Raw genomic sequence first — 22,251 nt, forward strand, 5'->3', positions numbered from 1 at the left:
TATATTTAAAGAGCAGCTTCATGATTCTGCACAAGTGTTTTCTGAAATGGTCTAAAAGAAGGTCTAAAACTTACCACACAAGTCAGGTCTCTTGATACATCCACTAGTTGCTGTGCTACTTGCAAGTCCATTAAAGGCTGCTAAGCCATCAGAGCTGTAAGCTCTTAGGACTGACAACATGTTCATCTGCTTCTCCAGGACCTGCGGACCCTGAACTTGTTCGGGTTTCATCACTTCTTGTGCAGTTTCGTGTGAGGAGAGAAGATTCTGACTGTGCCACTGCTTTTCTGAAGCTTGTGGCAGTGGTGATACGAGCCCTTGCGTGGGTTGTGAGGTGACTGCACTTTGTATATTGTCGCCTCCTTCACTGCTTTCTTTATTTAGGGCAGACAACTGCTTATTCATAATATCTGGTTCTGTGTCAATGTCCTCATCTTCAATGTTTTCTTCCTTGGAAGATTCCATATCTTCAGATGAAGCTATGTCAGAAAGGTCATCAATAGCACTTTTATTTACAGAGTCAGAGAGCAGAATATTTGGGTCATCTTCAGATTGTATTTTTATTTCGGATTCATTACTGGTGCAAGAATTTTGTGTTCCCGTGCCAATAACACCAGGATAAACACCGAACTGCTTATAGAAGTCTGTTGTAAAATTACAAAAAGTGGATTCCATGTGGCTGGGCCAGGCAGCGCTCTTTTGCTCTCCCAGGGTCTCTTTATTTTGTCCTTGGGTCATTTTCTCAGAAGCTGTGTCCAGCTGGCTCAGCATGTTTGAAACTCCTGCCTCCTTGCTGGACTGCACAGAGGAGGGGAGCAAGCTCACTTTGTTCACTGAGGCTGAAACCTCTCTAGACTGCTCTTTGCTGTTGCCTATGATGTTGTCTTTACGTTTAGCCTTGCCCAAGTGATTGGCTTGGAGGTGCAGAGCCATTAGCTCCATGGATGAAGTTGTAAAGGAACAAAATAAGCAGCCATGCCAGGCAATGTTGTCCTGCACAGTGACAGAGGAACCTGGCAGGGAGGCTGCATCGGGCCTTACCGACAAGTCCAGAGGTTCGTACTGCGACTTTTCTGTTTTCCGCTGTGAGGACTTGCTATTTATCTTCTCCTCACCACCGTCTGAGCCCAGAGCTTTTGCTGAAAGTGGATCTGAGAGAGCTTTATCCTTCATTTCTTTTTCTTTCTTCAAAGAACTTAGGACAAAGCTGTCCATGAAAGCTTGCAAAGACCCTTGGAAGTTCACACCATTCCCGACCATGTTCTGGTAAGCACGGCCAAGTTCAGAGAAGTGTGTTCCTTTGGAAGATATGTCTGAACCCTTCATATTTTCTGAAGACCCTTCAGATGACATGCCAACTGCTTGTCCTTGCTGATCTCCAGAAGACAGCATTCCTGACGTCCACTGCTGTGAGACCATGCCACTTCGGAAGTCGATACCAGGAAGTCCCTTGAAGGCTCCTCTCAGGATGTCTGGCCTGATGAACACAGAGCTTTTACTGGGTGTCTCCTCCTTGTGCTCCTGGCTCGCACTCTGCCCAGAGAGGGGCCCTGCTCCGTTCTGCCGCTCCCGATGGTGCCGCTCCAGGTGGTATTTGAGGGATGCAGACTGAGTACCGGCATAGTCACAATGTGGACACTTGTAAGGCTTCTCACCTACAGGTGCGGACAAAGAGGAAAATATAAAGAGAGTTAACTGTGCTTTGGGCTATGGATGAGTGGAGAAATTAAAAAATCAGCATTAGCTGCTTACAAACAAGATGATCTTGGTACTAATAATTCATTTCTTAAAAGGAAACACCTTTAATCGAAGACTAATTCTTAAACTGAGTATTTCTAAAATGGGTTTCTAGAATGTGGGGCTATTCAGGAATGACATGGTATCTACCCACAATTAGCCATCCTTTTCTTAATCTAACATGTAGAAAACTGTTGTAGAATTAAAAGCTATGATTATGAAAATGAAGCATAACAATTTCAACCACAGTAATCATTAAAAGTACAAGTTTAAAAAAAAAGGGAGACAAAGAATGTAACAAATGGATGGTTGCAATATTTTGTGTATACAGTTGCTCTAAAATTTGTTTAAATTATACACATGGAAACCATTTTTAAACCTAAAAATTTTATGGCACTGTTACGCAAGACTGAAATGAATGATTTAAGTCTTGCTCTGCAGTAAATCATGGATATAATTAGCAAATGGCATACTGCACAAGTAATTTATCATTATTTGGAGGGCACCATTCCAGAAGGATTCAAAGATCTGCAGACCTACTGCATTGTTTCTAAATAAAGAACTATAAATACAGATTCTATAAAATATTAATATCATTACACTACATAATGATTGCAGCATATAAGAACATATAGTTAAAATAAAAAGTAGTCTGTAAAAAGAAATTGAGTAATAAAAAGTACAAAGTATATTTAGTTTCTGTATTTGAAATTAGTATTATCTACTGGTTTTTGCAGTCCTTTAATTTTGTCCTAATGACATTTCTAAGGCTCAAGTAGTAAAATGCATAATTTACCTACCATAAGCACTTTTCTAGGTTTGGCTTGAATAGAGTTTTAAAACATATAAGATGAATTCCATGAATTAAGTAAATATTTGAAGCCCATACTAAACTTTTATTGTTCTTCCTATACTTTCAAAGAGGCAGAAGATTTTACACATATAAAATATATTCACATATAGTCCTAAAGACATATCTGAAAAGAATCTACATTTAAGCAAAGGTATCTCTAAATTTTTTGCAGAGCATTGTTAGCAATGCAGAATTCTTATAAAAGAAAAAGTATGGAAATCCTCTCTCAAAGTGACAGAAATCTGAAACACCTGCAAGCTGTCAATACTGGCAATTGTTTCTATGAAGGAGCTCTGCAAGAAGAAGAAACTGTTTTTTCTAGGTAGCTTTCCTAAGTGATACAAAAGACAAAGGCAAGCCTCTCCAAATGGTATAATGGAAAAATTTGTTTTGAAAACTTCCTCAACAGTAAAAATGCTGTATAATATTATGTAGTTCACCAAACCAGCTGGAAAGTTATCCGCTTTCAAATAACCTCAAAATCTGCTAAAAACAAAATTGAAAAGCTTTCAAACTTCTGTTATTTAAGCTAGAGGCTTAAATAATTGAAGGGCTGGTAAATACTTGGGAAGCTGCTCCTCTCAGTGATGGCAGGAATTTACTGATGAGAGGCGAGCCCAGAACACTGCCATGGTTCACAGAGGGCTGCGCGAGAGATCACTGGCAGGAACAGGGGCTGCATCCCTGCTGCAGTCCAGCCAGGGCTGAAGCACCTTACCAGCAGTGGAAATTCTAAATTCATCATGTAATCCTAAAGCTAAAAGGTGAGACATGAGAGCTTGGTATAAACCACATTAATCGACCTTTTTAGAGGAGAAAAGCACAGAACCTCAAACAAGAGGTGCTCAGCAGAGGGAGAGGTAGTAATTAGCATGGTTTGTGCTTTAGGCCTTGGTCCACACAGCTTAACAGAAGAAATCAGATTTAAACATTTCAATGGAATTTCTGAGTCTTTCCCAACCACCTAATTAAGCTTTGGTGCTCCACTGACAAGGAGCAGTGTTTGTGGGAGTTGTACAGAAACAAACAGTTCCTACTGAGCCACAAGCCTGAGACAGAACACACCTGTCTGGGCTTCCCTGGTCCCAGGTGGGCACCTGAGCTTGCACACACCCATCACAGGCCTTTGAGAGAGGGACAAGAGGACACAGGACACTGGCTATTTGTTTGCATTTCTGCAGGGCTGTTTGGAAGTGTGCAAACTCTGACAGCTGTGCTGCCAGTCAGAACAGGGCCAGACAGTGATGCTGGGTTTACAGCATCACTGTAGTATTTTTGGAGCTGCTTTCAGCTCTGATGTTTGTCCCACCAGTTACTGTCAGCAGGCACTAGTGACTTCTGACACAACCTAAGTACTTCACGTGTTCCCTAAGACATAATGAGACTGGTGAAAAGCAAGTCCCAGACTCTACAGGGTTAAATGTTCTCACTTTTGAATTTTCACTCCTCTTAATTGAAAAGCTCTTCCTCAGCATCCCCTATGCCTTTACGGAAATCTTTAACACAATTATATTGAGCACTTCCTTTTATTCTAACGATAGTTCAGTGTGTTTGCATTGAACATCAAGTGGCACCATCAGAAAGTGTATCCCAGCATTGCAGACACTACATCAACTGCTGGAGAACTATTGCAGGGAGAAGGAGAAATTTGTAATATAGTCTGTACTGATGTTGCTAAAAACATGCAGAAACTGCTTAAAGCAGTATGCATATGTAAGAATGGGTACAAGTTAAAGAATGGGAACTGGAGAAAATGCTAGTTCTGTTTTGTACTTCTAAAAGTACATTCAGTCTAAAGCCCTGGGCACAACATACTCTTATTCTGAATTGCTAAGCCTTGAAGTCATTCCATTTTCTGCTCTAAGACCTCTCCACAGAGCAAGCTTCCTTTCAGCAGAGGAGATCTGCACACAGCTCACCACCAGTGCCATGAGCACTGGACTGAAAGAGGACACTGACTGAGACAGTGTGATAAAAAGTTCAAATCTCTCCCAGCCTTGGTGTGCTGCCTCTGTGGTGCTCCCACCCCTCACATGGCTAGAAATGAGATCTAAAGCTGAAGGTCTGAAATGGAACTCAACATGTAGCAACACACTGTGCCACCTTTGCAATACAGGACTGGCCAAACAGCATTGTTCAAAGGGAGCTGTTCAAAACCTCACTGTTCTCTGCCAGATCCAAGCACTGGCACTGGTTAGTTTATTTCAAAGCAGTCTTAAATGCTGCTATTTCAAGGGCAGGCACTGGGAGAAGGGAGTAGGATGGAGTCAATCATCTTTGAATCTTTTTAATTTAGTCTGTCAGTATTTCCTAAATTCAGTAATTGTGCAGTTATTTACATGCTACTTCATCCATTCAAATTAATAACCAGCTACACCCTGTGTAAGACCCTGTACAAATGACAAAACAGAGTTATAAGCTGCTGTGGGAAAAATCCCAGTCTAACCTCAAACCAAGCCAGTTCCAATGGAAAACCCAAAGGACCACTAATTTTCAGGATTCTATCAGCAAATGCAGTAGTACATGTCCAAAGAACACTGCAGGGGACAAGGGAGGTATGCTATGATTCTTTTTAGGAGACAACCTGTTTGTGTCTCATACTTTGAGGAAAGGTTTCAGAGAATTCATCCTAGTGTAATGACTACCCTGCTATTATTGCCAAGAGCAGTGTCTGGATGAGTTATTTAACACTTAATATCAGTTCACATAAATTAATGTTGCCATGTAGGAGCGAGGGAACATGACTTTTTCAAAATAATCTTCTGCATTTCATATCCAAGAGTCGTTTTTCATTGTTCAAAAAGGCAATGGCCACCCTGAACTTGCTAATTCTCTGGCCCTGTTTGCATGTCTGCAAACTTTTTCACAATGGAGGAGGGTGAGAGAATATTTCCAGCATGTCCAGCTAACAAAATAAAAAAAAAAAAATTAAGGGAGTACCTTATCTGGGCAGTATAATCACAGTTCTGATCTACCTACTGTTCTGGTTTACAAGACACAAGATATCTCAGAGGAACTCTTTTATATCAGGATAAAGTAAAACAATAAAAATTCAATGCTGCTTGTAAAATCTGCACAAAATCTTGGTAGATAAGTGGAAACAGACATGTTGCCCAGTAGAAGCAGGTCTATTTGTATAGCAGGTTTATAAACCACCCAGCTGCATGACCTATGCAGGAGATCCCCAGTCCTGCTCAGAGCACAAGCTGACCCCACTGGTCAGGGGAACCATCTGCCATGGGCTGTGCAAGGAGACCACAGCCAGATTATAACTAGATTTACAGATTTTAAAGCCAGAAGGGACAATTATGATCATCTAGACTTATCTGTTCTACAACACAAGCCAAAGATCTTCACACGACAATTCCAGCATCAGAGTGTAAATACATTTTGAAACAAAACTAACTTGCTTTAGTTTAAACAAATTATGTTTCAACAATGGCAGTGAATAAGACTCCAACATGTCCCTAGGTAAACTGTTTGACTGATTAAGTATTTTTACTGCTCAAAATGTGTGCCTTATTTCTCGCTTGAATTTGTCCAGTGTTTGCTTCCTACTACTGAACATTGCTACATTTTTCCCTGTTAGATTGAACAGATTTTTTAAAATAAAAAGTCTATTTCCTGAGGAAGGTATTTGCAGGCAGCAAAACAATCACTTCTTCACCTTCTCTCATCCTTGAGTGGAACATCCTTCCCAATTTTTCAGTGTCCTTTTAAATTATGGGTACCCACTAAAGCTTTGATGAAATTTCAACTTGATAGCAATTTTATACAGTCCAAGACTGTGTTTACATCCATAGATTTAGCAATCAACTAACAGCTCATATTCTGATGCTTCTCTACCACAGGCCCAGGCCCAGTTCATCACCGCCTCTAGTATTTTTTCCTTTACATGTTGCTGATTTAAAATTCATATTGTTGAAAAGAGCCCACTTGACTAAGTGACTAATCAGTGCCTCCCCATGATTTTTAGCATCTTACCATTTTTGTGCCATTGGTAAATTTTATCAACAGTGATTTTTATATAGTCTTCCAAATAATGATGAAATACCAAATAGATGGAGCTGAAAGTGCTGCTGTGGAACTGAGAGTTTATGTGCCATTCCATCTCTGTATATTGATTTGGGGGGGATTATTTTTTTTTTTTGTGGTTGTTTTGTGTTGGTATTGGGTTTTTGCTGGGGGGATTTTCACATGGAACAGGCTACTTTTATGAGATGAGACTTGATAAAACTTTCTTTCATGAAATAAAATTGAAATAAATATGCTACCAATTTTCAATTAGTTAACTGTGGCACTGCAGAGTGAGCTACAGTTAACCAGTTCAGTCTGTAATTTTACCCCAAACTTTTGTCAGGGTGGTCCTAATTTCAAGGTCTTCATATTCTTTTTTTGAGAAATACAAGAATAGCTCAAGCTGTTTTATCACTACAAGTGCTATGGATCTTGCTCTGTGTTCCAAGGCAGTTTTTGGGCATTTTTTCCAATGAACTTAAATGATTTGGGGAGCTCTTCAGTCAGGGTTTTAAAGATTTTATCTAAAGTTATCCAGTCTAATTCATTCTAAAAAATATTAAAATGCAGTGGGATACAGCATAACAGCCTCATTACTTAATGGGAGCATAACTGTGTCATTGGAAAATGCTCGTGAAAACCATCATGCTTCTTTCTGAAAACAGAGCAGAAGAATATTTAGTCTTCTATACTATGGTTAATAATTTCTTATCCATTCTTTTCCAGTATTAGCAAGGTAGCAATTGTTTGGCCTGCCAGATCCACAGAATTTTACTCCATTTTCCAGAACCCCCATAGACACATACATGTTTTTACTATTGCTTTTAGTTTCCCTTATCAAATTTCTTTAATTCTATTTATTTAAACTTATTACTGTGAGCTTCTTTATTCATTTTTTCATCTTTAACATACAGCTTCTTAACAATCTGCCCTGCACCCCACACTCCCTTTCCCCACTGAATGCTCCCCTCTCCCTTTTAAATAAGATTTTATGATTTGTCTGTGGATTGTGCCCTTCTGCTGCTCGTGGTGCTGCTGCTCAGTACAGTGACAGCTTTGCACCAGGGTAAGAACCCCAAACACTTGGAGCCCCATCTGCAGTGGGGCTGTGACAGTCACTTGGGGACAATGGGAGTTGCAATTCAACCCCACACATTTCTTGACAGGCTACAGTTTGCTTTCATGCAAAGCAAACAAGATCAAACATCTTACAATTCCAGAGAATACTGCTTAATGAAAATATTGAAAACATTTTCCAGCATTTTTTATTTTACCATTGAAACAGTTATTGATAACCTATTTTATCCATTGTGCAGTAGATATTTTAGAAATGAATTGCTGTATGGTTTAATTAGTTCATTATTATGCCTATTCTTACACAGTAATTTCTTTTATCATTCTAATCATTCACTTCACACTTTTTAAACCAAATGGAATATCAAAGGTTCTGTAGGATTATTTTTGGATCCTGCACATGTTTCACCACACAATTAATCTGTTTGTCAGAAATACTAGTTAACTTCTTCACTTTACTACTTTCCTTTACTAGTCATTTTTCTCTATTTTATAAGATGAAGCTACCTGTAAAAGGACAGAATTTCGATGATTTTTTCTCATTTATTAAATATTTTTCATTTGTCCACTTGTCATCACTATAAAATATTTTAATTTTAATAAACTTTTGTAATTGAATATTTTCCTTTATTTATATCTCATCTGCAATATTTATTTAGTCTTTTTACATGTCTTTACTTAGTTAAAATGCAGAGAGATAAATATGGCTGTTACTTTTCAGGGAAGATTCAGTACATTAATATAAACTGTACACAATTCCCCCAAAGCATATATATACGTTGTAAACCTGAAGACTTTTTACACAGCTGCTTATTGCTAAACAGTGCCTTGTCCAGAAGGGGACAATCTGTGTCTCTAATTGCTGTCACTGAAGCTGAGATTCATTATGTGACTTTCCCATTAAAATGTGAGCATTAATTTGTATAATGAAATATCACCCACTGCAGTGTTCATTAGCCATGCCCTACTGTATACTGCACATTGTTAGCTACCTAGAAACTGTAGTTAATTTCACTAATGGATATTTCCCTACTTAGTGTTTGGTAGGAAATTTATACTGTAACATTACCTCTTAAACTTTTAAGGAAATTTAAATTCAATTAATTATTTTCAACAAAAGTTTGGGACGTCATTAAGACAGGAGAAAAGGCATGCTGTACAATGTTAAGGATGGGAAATCTGGAGGAATCTAGAGAAATGAAAAGTCCTTTTAGTTCATCTTAGAAATGTAAGAATAAAGGATGTTCAATACCAAAATTGTCTCCTCTTGGAGCACATATACCCATTTTCCTTAATTATTCATATTGCTCATCCCACTACAAGCGCCTTCAGAGAATGGCAACAGGCAGTCTTTTTTTAGGAAGGAAATGTGAATTGAATTCATTTAAAACAGCACCATTTTTACTGTATTTCATCAGTTCATCTAAGCATGGTTTAAAATTGGCTAGTCACATTTCCAAGGGAAAATGCAGTAACACTGTAAATGCATATAATACATCTAATATATGCTAGATGTGTGTCACACACATCGTAACAGACTCTCAGTCAATGGATGCAGCCCTGCCAAGTTTTTTCTTCCTATTCATCTCTTTCTTAGGTTCCTTCTGTTTAGCACAATCCAAACCATCTTTCCTTTGCTCATGCACATTATCCTTATTTCTTTACTCAAGGGATTTAATTTTGTCTGTCATACTGGGAATATACCTGAGCATCTAATGACAGCACAAACTCAAACTGGTCTATGTCTGCAGTGGCTCCTGAGGGCTAATGCAAGGTGCAAAGAGGTGCTAGAGCCAATCTGAAACCAGCTCCTACATAATGTGTCCCCTGTCAAAGGCAGGACATAAGGAATTTTACTGTCTTACACTTAACTGTTCCTGCACAGTCCAAAGGTCAAGGCAGGAAATGTAAACCCCACACCAGTTACTGTGTTTCAGGGGGGTTGAAAGTGCTCAGGAACATAAAGGAGATGCTCAGCTCCTTGAATGAAAGAACCTTAAGTTGCTGCCTACAGTGGGGCAAAATGACAACTCTAGAAGCACCTGCATATGGCACATTATAGGTCTGAGATACTCAGATGGTTTTCTTTTTCACAAGAACTGAGCATCTCTGATTTTTTTGTGTTGTAACCTTCTCAGCTGTATGAGAAGCTGTTATGTGTTTTATATCAAGGAGGCTGCCTCCCAAATTGTGCAGCCCCCCACCTGCCTGCCAGGCACTGCTGTGCACAGCCACACTCTGTCCCTGTCCCTGCCTCTCCTCCCAGAGGGTTTGTGTGAGCTGGGGGGCAGCACAGCCCATCTCTGGCCACTGCTCAGCATCAAGAACTCATTTAAGAGGGCATGAAGAGCTCTGCCTGTCCTCTCTCAGACCCAAGGCTCGCAAGTATTTTGGCCTCAAAATCCTTCCTCTCTCCATTCAGGGCTCTCCCAGGGAATTGTCTCACACATCAACTGTTTTAAGAGCAAGAAAGAGGAGAAAATGTATTCACATAATTATGCCCTTTTCCTCTTACCACATGGAAACAATCAGAAATCATATCTTACTATCTTCCCCTTAAAGTTCTTCCTACCTGAACATCACTGAGCTAGATAAGAAAAATCCTCTACAGTTGTGTAAAACTGAGCATGCTAACTAAAACTTTGATTTGGTTTTTTTTTTTTTTACCTTCACAGGCTTATTATGTGATAGCAAACTACACAGAAACCAGGGCTCAGTTTGGTGTAAGGTTGCAACCAAAATATCCAACAGAAAAAAAGAAGCAACCCAAGCCACTGGCTAATTTTTCAAAAACAGAGCACAGCTTCCTCCTCTTGTGCAAGATTAAGCTGCTTCTGCAGCTTTTTTGGGCCAATTGCCACAGAAGCACCTCCTGGCTGGATCAGGCTTTGGGTCTGCTCTTGGCATGAGCACCAAACCAAGCCAGTCGTGTGCCTCCAAACACACAGATGTTCGAAGGAACCCGACTTCTGCTGAGCTGCTTGAGCTCATCTCTAACAAACAGGTGCTGTGAGAACAAGAACAGTAATTGAGTTAATGTAGTGGAGAAATACAGTAAAGTGTTTTTTATCAGTCAGTTATATGATCCAGGCATATAATAAAGACAGAGTGTGACATAAAAGGCAGGAAACTGTCCCTGAGAAGTATGAGCTAACCAATATTTGTTTAATAACTGGTATCTATTGCATCATTTCCACTTACTGCAAAGCAACTTAATTTTTATTTGATAACTCTAGTAATTTGCCAATTTACATTTTTATATTATTTATTAGGATTCTTTTCAATATGTAAAACATTGCTTCACTTAAACATACTCTTGTCATTATTTACAAATACTTTGTTCTCAACCTAATGGAAATTGATCTTTACCTATTTTAAAATTATAATGATTTTTAAATACATTGTAAATGTTGTTTCCATAGTTTCTTTAAAAAATTTTTTTTGTATTATACAGTTTATTTTTTTCATGTTTTAATTTTCTTTAGTCAGTATTAATATGCAATTTTAATGGAATATTTCCATTGTAATTAATTTACTTTCCATTAGTTCTAAGGCACAAATACCAAGTGAATAATCACTGCCATGTTTAACATAAGAACAAAGTGCTCACTATATAATAAAACAAAATGAAGAGATGGGTAACCTCATATCACTTATATCACTTTGAAGAATTTTTTTTTTTGCCTCTTAAATACTAAAAATGTTAAACTCTTTAAACTTCAGAGTTACAAGATTATTTTCCAATAAAATAAATACAATTTCTTTACTTTTACTACATTGGAAACCACACAAATAGGGTTTTCACTGGGTTTCTTCTCCCCCCCCCACCCCACAAGCTCAACACACAGAGAAGAATATTCCTGCCCTAAATAGTTTGCAATCTAATCAGACAAAACTACATTAGAGAGCCAAATTTTAAATTTCAGTGTGGTACACTCCTACTTCACAATGCAAAAAAGAACATAAAAACAGTGAACAAATTTTCCCTTTTCAAAAATGATATTTTTTCCTTTAAATAATTTTGAATAAAATTTTCTATTTTTCTAAATCAGGCCTCACATTCACAAACCCAACATTAAGTATTATGCACACACATAGGAGAAACATCATTGCTGATTTTGGGAAGGGAGGGAAACATTGCTTATCTGGTACTTCAGTGAAATAAAAATTAAAAGTGAAGATTTTCAAGCAGGAGGTATAACTGGAATGTATTTCTTCATGCAATTATTTTACCTTCCTATTAGGAAAGTAGCAGTAAAATTCTGAAATTCAATTAAAATAGTTGAAAAAGAAAATTAAAATGATGGGGCCTATTATGTCTGTTTCCAAAAAGAAGTATCCCAAATCTCAAGCTTTGAATACTCTCCTAAGGCCTACCATGACAATTAACACTGGGAAGAAAACAGGATCCTATTGACCATACACAGAATTTCAAATGATGTCAACAGGACCTGAGGATTACAACATTTTATGTCAGAATTTAATTATGGATAAAGTCTTCTTAAACACATACTGTGTCTCTACATGGACCTTGCCATGCACATAGGTACCTTCAAGCAAATGAAATATTAAAATTTGAATGGAGTGGCTAGAAATAACTAGTATTGAGAGCAGTCCTCCCAGTGAGAGAAATACCAAAACAAAGTGACTATCCAGCCCAGTAGCAAATCTCTGTAGGGTAAAATGCTGGGATTGTTACTGAAATAAAATATGGGAAATTTTACCATGGTGCAAAGCACGATAAGTTTTATCACTTACAAGTACTAATTCATGTGAGTTCTAGTGGGGAGAAAAAAAGCAGATCTGTGAAGCTGATGCATTCATATGAACAGTGAGAGGTTAAAAATGAGCATGCTAAATGGAACAAAAATAGTAACTGAGGAAAACATACAGAATCCCTAAGCAGATGCTAAGGAAGGCCTTTGAAGCAGTTAGTATAACTAAGTCTGAAACCAATAGGCTTATGCCTATTGAAGGACAAGGGTAATTGAAGGAAACAGTGATGAAGCAGGGAAGGAGACAGAAATAACCTCAACTGGGAAAAGATGATTCTATTAAAGTGGTCTTTATCCAACAACACATTCCTTGTGCTTTTATTTAAGACTGTCATACATCTTTCTCAAAAGACTTTCTCCAGCTAATAAGTCCAAATCTACAGTGGCAATTCAGGCTCCTAGGCACAATTTGTGTTAACCCCCACGCACACGAGGCTCGTGCCGACAGTGCTCGCGTGTTCCTCTCACCTGTGTGTATTCTCAAGTGGACCTTTAAGTGGTGGGATGTTCTGAAAGTCTTTCCACAATATGGGCAGTCTTTCATGGCAGAACCAAGGCTCCTGTCTCTCAGTAAAGCTGGCTGCTGGACTCCTACAGATCTCCCAGCTTCTTCTCCAATGTCTGCAACACAGAAATGTTCTCACATCACTTCAGCACATGTCAGAAGTTGTTCTCACTAAAACTGCTAACACAACACAAAGTTAAACATGTCAATACTACACCTGTCTATTTCATTCTTTAAATCTGACAGAATGCTGACAATTCATGTATTTTCTTGTTATTGTCTTAAATTATTTCATCTTTCCCATCATGATTTTAAGCAGCATATGGTACCTTTATATACTGAATTATACAAGAAAAGAAACAGCTGTGTCAGCAGCTGGTTTGATTTCTTCTTTTGCTTAGTTCCTATTAATTTTTTCTCCAAAAGTTTGAGATTGTTGTTTTGTTGAATCTATTTAATTTATAAGTATTGTGAAAACCTGTAGGCTTTTAGAGGGAAAAAGTTTGCACCAGTATAATAAAACATCTTAAAACAAGAAAATTGCAGCAATAGGGGGTCGCACAGCACTGACAAGGTCCACATGCAAAGCTAACCAACTTCCTCTGCAACATCTCAGCAGTGGAATTACAACAGGCAACCCAGAGAGTGGCCTAATAGCATGTGAAAAACAATGACAAAACTGGTCAGATGAGGGGGAATTCCATCTCCCTCTCAGCCGCAGCTCCTGCGTTTTCTCCTTCAGAGTTCACAGCTACACTTATTCTTTGCATCATAACACAATGGGTGAAACTCCAGGACACCTCTTCTCTCTCCTGATATAAAGAAACAGTCATTTCAGCCATCTTGAAGGAACTGCTTTTACCCAAGCAGGCAAGGAATAAAATAACTTACAAAAGACTGACATAAAAATTGCAAAAAAAAAAAAAAAAAAAAAAGTAGGGCATTAAAAAAAAGTCATTATTCAAATCACACAAGGCTCATCCATCATCTTGTACATAGAGGGTCATGTAATATCACTGTAAGCATCAATTCAGTACCACTATAAGCACCAGTGCATGATGTCACCAAAACCATGGCAAATGTTGAGGCTGTGACCCAGATTGACACTCCTGGCACGTCAGGAGCAGGACACATGGACACAGCATCACACCCTGTGCAGAGCTGAGCTATCTGGGTTAGATCCAGGTGGGGAGCACAGAGTTAAAACCTGCATGCAGAGCCTTGATTATTTCAACCATAAACCACTGACTAAAAATGTTCTGTCTTTACCCATTTGATATGTAACTAAAGCTGTCAGGAAACATAGTGCAGTTTACACAGCATTGCCTTTTAAAAGGAAGTAATGGGACATAAGAAAGACTTAAATATTTGGCTCTAGTAAAATTTATTCTCACAGTAGCAGAGACCCAAATATCATGTTTCTGGAAAAGGTAACACTAACAGGCATTTCAGTATGTAATATGAAATGGTTCCTCTAAACTATTTTGTTTAAAGCTGAAAGAAGGAGATGATAGAGCTATTAAATACATATATATATATATATATATATATATGTGCTTATCTCAGTCCTGTATGTAATCAAGCTATTACTACTTTTCAAAATGTAAATCTGATAGTTTTCACATCCCATTCCTGTTTAACATTTTCTGACTGTTCTCAGACTGCAGAGTTAAAGCATAATATTTAAGTTAGAAAGTCAGTAAATGTCATTTTGAATTATCCTCAAGTACATAAAGTTGCATGCTATAGGAGTCTATTTTGTCTTTGTGAGTCTAGGAAAACATACATAGGTACTAGCCTATAATTCCAATATCCCTAAAGAGTTTAGATTTTCTCTGGTTTTACTCCTCAAAAGTTGTATATAATTATGGCTTAAGCTTCTTTGGGAAAAAAAAAAAAAGAATTCCTGAGTGCAAAAAGATTTTTCTGAAGTGCAAAACACAGAATGCATGATGATAAATTGCAGGATTTTATTTTGATTTTCAATAAATACTATATGAGCATTATAGATAAATATATAGATAAAGTTAACAAGCCACTCAGGAGGAATTTACAGAATAAGTCTACTAGCTATGTTTTGCTACATGTCACTCTAAATGATGGCCTGTTATCCATTTGCCTTTTATCTTTCTATCTAGAATATGTGTGGCCCAATAAAAAAGAATAAATTTGTAAGATGAACAGCTCTCTTTGCAGATTTAAGAGTCTAATTTTCACTTTGCACAAAATTGAATTTTTTCAAGGGAGCAAGACGATGGAGTTTACTCTAGCACTAATCCCTCTGAAAAAGCAAACTGAAAACAACAATGAAGCAAAGAAAGATGTGGGTGGTCTGAAGAGTTCTCTTTTAGATTTAAGTAGACATACAGTAGATAGCTCCAAAGGCTTTACTCCAACAGGGGCCTTACCTTGAAGAATTTTTCTTCCCACAGTGAAAGCATTCCTAAGACTTTAAAGCTGGGCTGAGGGGTTTTCTTTTGAATTCCTCTGCCTACAAAGCCCACCGAAGCGCTGGAGGCCATCGCTACCTGAATGAGCAGCTTTACATCCAAGCTCTTTTATTCCCAACAATGAAAAGATATGTTCAAGGCTGCCGACTCTCCCCATCAAATGCTAACCCAGCTTCTTACCAGGGCCTCATTTTGCCACATTGTACCTCTTTGTCAAAGCACTTAAGTTTAAAATGTGCTTAACTTTAAAATGTGTTTAAGTCGCACTGACTCTGCTACTGAGGTTTTCTTATATCGAGTCTCTCAGAAGTATCTGTGGAAACTAAGGATGAAAAAAAGAAGAGGCTGACAAGAAAAAAGTTAAGAAGCAAACTGAACAATACAGACCATGCCAACATCAGAATATGGAGGGAATGAAAAATCCTCAGTTTTACCAATAATCATGTATTCTACACCTCTGATGTCCCCCTTCTTGTGTTTTTGAAAGCATCTTCACAAGGAGAAAATCTCAGCTCTGTTAAATTGTGAAAATATATAGCAAAAAGTAGTTTTACAGATCTGCAGAACTAGGATTGGCCTCCACAAATTAATTTATGATTTACTCAGGATTTTAGCTATGGTTTTGGGGGCTTCTCAATTCTAAGGATAAAAGATCAGGAAGGAAAGAGAACAGTTACTTATCTTCCAGCCATTGTGGTTCCCTGATTTATGTGGTCTATATGATGTGCACTTGATGCACGTGGGATTACACTGCTTTTTTTACTATCCATTTCCATTATAGGCAGGTCGGCATCCTGAATATCTTCCTGCCCATCCCAACCTTTCCTGATTAAAGTGCAGGAAATAAGAGACTAAAGTATGATATAGATGTACATGCTGGATGTGAGACTTCCCAGCCTTGCCTCTGAACTTACTCCTGCTGAGCTTTCCTTTCACTTTATAGGTATCTGTTCGCATCAAAAGTCCTGGACAGAAATGTGAAAAGCAACATTCAGTTCTAAATATGAAACTGGTTTTTGGGCCAATCTAAGGACAAGGAACAGCTGAGAGTCCCCAGCTGCTCAATGTGCTGTACCTGCTGGGCAGGCAGAGAGCACTCCTGACACAGGACACAGGAATTCAGCCACAAAGCAGCTTCTGGGGAGGTATGGCAGGGACATCTCTCGCACACCATGCTGTGCCCATGTTCTCGTGGGGTAAATGCCAGGAAAGAAAGGTCACTTCAACATCTATATCAGAAGGTGGAGATTAGCTGCATAACCAAAGAGCCAATTTGGCCAAAATGTGAGTAAATTTTTTTGGCATGCAGACTGACATAAAAATTAACCAGTCCATAAGATCAGTATTTGAGGGATTGCCCTTCTTCAGACAGATGCCCAGTTCTCAGGAGAGAAGGGCCTAAAAGCCACCACTCCTCATCTAGCAGGGAGATCAGGCTGGTTCCACACCACTGCCACAGGCAGAAAGTTTCCACAGAGACAGATAATCCCAACAAACAGTTCTGGAGCCAGGAGCACTTCTACAGTAGAAGGTTAAAAGAAAGTGAGAAAGACACCATTGAATCCTTTTTTTCCAGTCAATACCTTACTGCTGGTTATCAGAAATGGTCCAGCCAGAACTGAGCCATGGCCACGGCCAGCAGTGCCCTCAGCACACAGATACAGATGACACAGAGGAGAAATGCCAGCTTCAGTGGATGTTGCCAGAAAAGAGAAGACAAACTTAGATGGACAGTGAGTCTCTGTGCTCAAAGCAGAATCTATCTAGGCAGTCATATGAAGAGCAAAAGGAAACAAATTCTTTGACATTTCCATATATACTCTGTATGACTGGTCCACCTGTCTGGAATGAGCCCATAAACATGATTAGAAACGGGTGGATTGCTTTTATAAAAAGAAAACTGTTTTCACTTGGTTAGGCATCAGCACTGACTTCAGTCATGATAGCAATCAAATTCTGAAAGGAACATCTACTTGTATGTGCCACAAATTTCACCAGAGTACTTATTTGCTGTGTGTATGTGAAGGTGCAGGGATTCACAAAGAGGTGCTTTCATGTTCAAAAGAGCTAAATTGAAGCCCTCATGAAGGCTAAATCATCAGTGAAGTCAGTTGGAATTTGTCGACATAAGGTTTGCCAAATTAGCCAAAAACAGGCAATCACATGGAAAGGTAATCAACTCACAAAATAGGTAATCAGTCTTACAAGTATGTGTTTGGTCTTGCACAATTTTCAACACTATTAAAGAACCCTTTGAAAATGTGGCCAGAAACCTTTAAAGCTGCACATAATCCCAGGTTTTCATATATTTCTGAAATTCAGAATATTTGTAGTTCTTCAAATCTGCCTGTTAATGAAACTTGGTGCAACGAGAAGTGGTAGTGACCACAGCTATTTTTTGATGACCCATAAACCACCCAGATTAGCCCATCTTGTGGCAGGAAATCCAATGTCAAGAAAGGAGTTAGAAGATATTTAGTGTGTTAATCCTGTCACTGCTGTCAGCTCCTTGCAAGTATGCCTGAACTCAACCACCTCATTCCCTGCCTGGGAAGCAACATAGAATATGCCAAGTTTCTTAGAAAACATGCTTTATATTTCTTGCCTATTCCTAAGAGAAAGCCTTAATAATACTGAAAATAGTGGAAAATAGGAATATAATTAGGGATATAATTAATAATATTTTTCTGCCTACCTGAAGTAGCTTCAATTAGTATCATCCCATGTAAATGAGAACAGAATCTGGCCTTGTGTTCATAATTTGAAATTAGAAGCCTATTAGTGGATGTCACTACACTTTTTTGCTAGTGAAGTTCATGGTTTAAAAAGAAGCTTTCTAATATTACTAAGTATTACAGTTATATTTTAGGCCTCCGGAAAGAGTTGCTAATGTCTTAGGTCAGGAACAACTTGCTGTCTCTATTGTTTCATCAAGGATTTAGGTTTTATAATGACCATATAAGGGAATCTTAAACTGTTTCTATGGATTGGCAGAGAATTTGTTTAAACACAGAGCTATTTTAGAAGAGAATTGGAAAGGAGGCCTTCTAGTGAGAAAGCAGCATTCACATTGTTTGTATTATTAGAAATAAAGATTATACAAAGGTTCCACTGGTAAATAAAAAGATACCACGTCTGACATGAGAATTCCCTCTTAGCCCTCTGAACCACACAGACAAACAAAATGCACAAACTGCCCTGCCTCTGTTAGCAATTAGTTACTGGCAGAGTTAAACTCAAAACACAGTCTAAATGAAGCTGAACTAGTAGGCCCAGAACCATTTGTACAGGGAAAGATTGCAGCTTGTAGAAGTGAGCAAATGGCAGCCACAGCCAGCACCTTGGCCTGCAGGGGAGTAGCTGGGTGCTGTTTCAAGCTCAGCAGGAAGAGAGACAAAATATTGTAAGCATTTGGTTAGTAACTGGTGATGCACACACACCTTAAGGCCACTCCTGGAACACCACACACCGGAAGATTGGTGGTTTTCACACCCCATGAGTTCAAAACACTTTCATGGCAATACTGCACGTATGCAGTGCTGGTTATAGCTTAATGCTTTTCATTGTGTGCAATGCTCTTCACATTGCATGTGAGATACATACAAAATCTGTATATACAGCACAGAGAGAGATTGATGAAACACTTCAACAAAATTAAGATTTTGTTAATCACAAAATGTTTTCTTATCCTCTTCTTTTCATTCCAATCAAATTCCCTACAGAGCTTTTTTTCTGCAGTTCTTAGCAGTCTTACTTCTCAATTTTTTCTAAAATTTTAAAACCTTTTAAGATAATCAGAGATCAAACACAGTTTCTGAGTACATCATTTTAGCTGTTTCATTTCTTTGAAGAATCGTGTGACCGAAAGACATAGAAACTCAGATTTAGCACTTAAAACACAGAGTTGTTTACTTGCCATTAGGTGACAGTGCTCAGAGTTTTGACCCAATATTGAGCATGGTGAAGAAAAATATTTTTGAGAGAATAGTTTCTGTGTGAGAGCTCTTTAACTGTTTTGTTTTGGGTTTTATTTTAAGAAAGAAGACATCTTAAGCACCTTACAATATCTTTCATTTAACAGTTGGCAGAAGGAAACTCCCAGATGAACACTGGCCTGTGTCTTTCTCTTTAACCAGCTGAGTGATCCAAGCTTTTAATAAAGCTGTTCCAATTATTGTAAAAGTCATCTAGTACCTTATAGCCACAAATATTGACAGTTTATTGCACAAAGCATTCATGGCATTTGAAGGTCACATCATACATAATACATACACTTTTATAAAAGTGTCTGGAACAAAGAGATACATGATCAGCAATTACATCTTACCATTCGAGGGTATGATTTTATACTTATTGAAAATGAAATACTATAAGAAATGCAAATTGTTAATAAAACACAAAATAGTTCATTTTCTGTATTTATTGTTTTATTAATCAGCAGTACCAAGTTCAGTTGTATAAAATCAATGGAATGCCATTCATGCCTCAAGAAGATTACAGTTAAATATCATTATCCTGCAAACCATCACACATATTCTTAGCTCAGAATGAGAAGAAGTAAGGTTCAAATTTTAATCTCACTACTGTACACCTCTCCAGGCCTACTGAGTTCAGTGTAACTTCAACTCTTACATTTGAGTCAGGACTCCACCATATTGTTACAATATTAGTTTTGATAAAAATGAATTGGAATAAAACTTAAAAGAGTGCTGAAGATTTTTTTTTTAAAAAATAGAAGTACGCACAGGCATGTCAAACTTCTTCACCCTCTTCCAGTGCCTGTGACTTAAGGCCATTCTAAAAACCACACACACCTGCACAAATGGTATAATTAAAAGTTAAAAGTTTCAATTTATTCAGTCAGACCAGTCCTTCAATAAATTCAATGGACATCAGAAATACACAGAGCAGAGTCATGGAGTGCTTTTTTTTGGTTAGTCTTCACTTTTTTGATGTTACTACTAGCTCCTGGAACCTCTAGCTACCCAATGAGAGCTGGCTAGAGGCAAATGGCCATGGATCTCTACAATGTTTCCCACTACATTATTGCCCCAACACCATTTTTAACAGTTTGTTTCAAAATTGCAGAATACAAAAACTTCTCTCCAAAGCACTTAACATGCAAAACTCTTCTACCATCCAACCCCTCCACTGATTTTTCAGATCTGCCACTCCAAAACCATGACCTTGAAATCCCACTTCCTTGACCTGACTGTATAGCTGAAAGCACTTCCCATCCCAAATCACCTAGTTTGTCAGATGCTTGTCATGAAATTCTACTAGGCTTGTGTAATATTTCCACAGGAAAAGAAGAGGCTTTAAAAGTGAATGTACTTTGCCATTTATCAGAATGTCATTTATCTATCTAGTGCTAATTCTCGCTTTCTTCAGAAGAGCACCTGAGCTGCCAGTACACCCTGGTGTACTCCTCTGTCCATAATGTGTGCCTTCACAAGCAAAGCAGCTACTGGACCTTCTGGACCAGCAAAATTGAGCTTAAATACACACTCATGGATCTTTCTTTGTTTTGTTGCGTATGCTCTTTGCCATTTATCCTCAAAATTTACTTTGGTGTCCAATTATGCTTCTGATAGCAAGGTTATCTCCCAAGCCTTTCATATGACATACTTCACATGGTTTTCCCCTCCCTTTCTTAAAACAAGCTTAGAATATTCTGGAATTTTACCAAAAGTTAGTGTGAACAGTACCCTGTGATTTTCAGCAGTTTTCTTACCCAAACCCTTGACTCACCTGGGTTCTCTTTGATCCTGTCACCTAAATTTGAAATGGGCACTTGATTACTGACCAGGGAGAACAAAGTCTTTCCAAACTTCATACAGATTGTCTACTGCTTTTGGACAGAATTCCAGTGGGGAATCTAAGCACAGAGGCTATCCAACTGGACCATCTTTTGGATTTGTATGTGTTATTTGTAGGCAGGTGTTCAGGTACCAGATGGCCTTAAAACCCATACTACTCAGGTTATAGCAGCTTCTACAAGCTGTCTGCATCATATTCCCATCTCTGAGATTTGCAGAGAGGCTACATGGAGCTTGATAAACACTTTTACCTAGCATTGCTCTCCTGATGCCAAGGCTAGATCAGATATCCAATTTGGGAGAGTTGCCTTACAGTCCCTCTTTAATTAAGTACTCCTGATCTCCCACTCCTGGGATGGATTGCTACTGCTGATTAAGCTCCAGAAGTAAGGATCTGTGGAGGCAATTTCATGAGGGAGAAAATGAAGTTGCTAGCTAATCAACTAAAATAACCATTTACTGGACTTCTGTGAATGAATATGTTGCCTTCTCCTTGCTTCCATACTTACCCTGTTTCTTCTACGCTGGGAGCTCTACAACCCTACAAAGGACAGAGGGGTAAGGGCTACTTCACCATCACCTCTGTCTCGTTCCTAAAACACTTGTGGGACATACAGGACCATTTGGTACAGGCGACACTATGAAGGGAATCTAAGATGGTATCAGTAAACCATAAGAAAAATGACAAATCTGTGTGGAAGAGAGCTCTGTGGAATCTCTTTTCTCTAAGTTCTTCTCATCTTCCCAAAAATGCATTCTCTCAGACTCTTAAGAAGTACAAATTAACACCTCTCTCCTTGTAGTCTTCTAAACCCATTGATACTTTTTAAAATCTTTTGAGTACTTGAATAGAAATATTTATTAATTACACTAGCCAAGTTTCACCCTCAGTTTCTGGGTTAAAAAAAATCAAAAAACCAAACAAATATTTTTTTCAAGTGAGATCCACAGACCTGCCTTCATTATAAGTACCTCTCATGGATCAGGTATCACTGGGTAAGTTCTTGCATGCTATTGTTTA

At 38.3% G+C, this 22,251-nt stretch overlaps 1 protein-coding gene across 1 annotated transcript in view; it reads right to left on the reverse strand.

Annotated features, from left to right (window-relative positions):
* ZNF536 (zinc finger protein 536) overlaps positions 1-22,251 on the reverse strand; it is a 288,662-nt gene that overhangs the window by 117,101 nt on the left and 149,310 nt on the right. The window contains exons 6-7 of the mRNA XM_066557292.1: positions 12,925-13,077; positions 75-1,655 (exon numbers count right to left, since the gene is read on the reverse strand). Of these exons, the coding sequence (XP_066413389.1) occupies positions 75-1,655; positions 12,925-13,077 (1,734 nt within the window). The remainder of the gene's footprint in view (positions 1-74; positions 1,656-12,924; positions 13,078-22,251) is intronic.

Source organism: Molothrus aeneus, chromosome 11 (genome assembly GCF_037042795.1).
Source record: "Molothrus aeneus isolate 106 chromosome 11, BPBGC_Maene_1.0, whole genome shotgun sequence".
Taxonomy (NCBI): Eukaryota; Metazoa; Chordata; class Aves; order Passeriformes; family Icteridae; genus Molothrus; species Molothrus aeneus.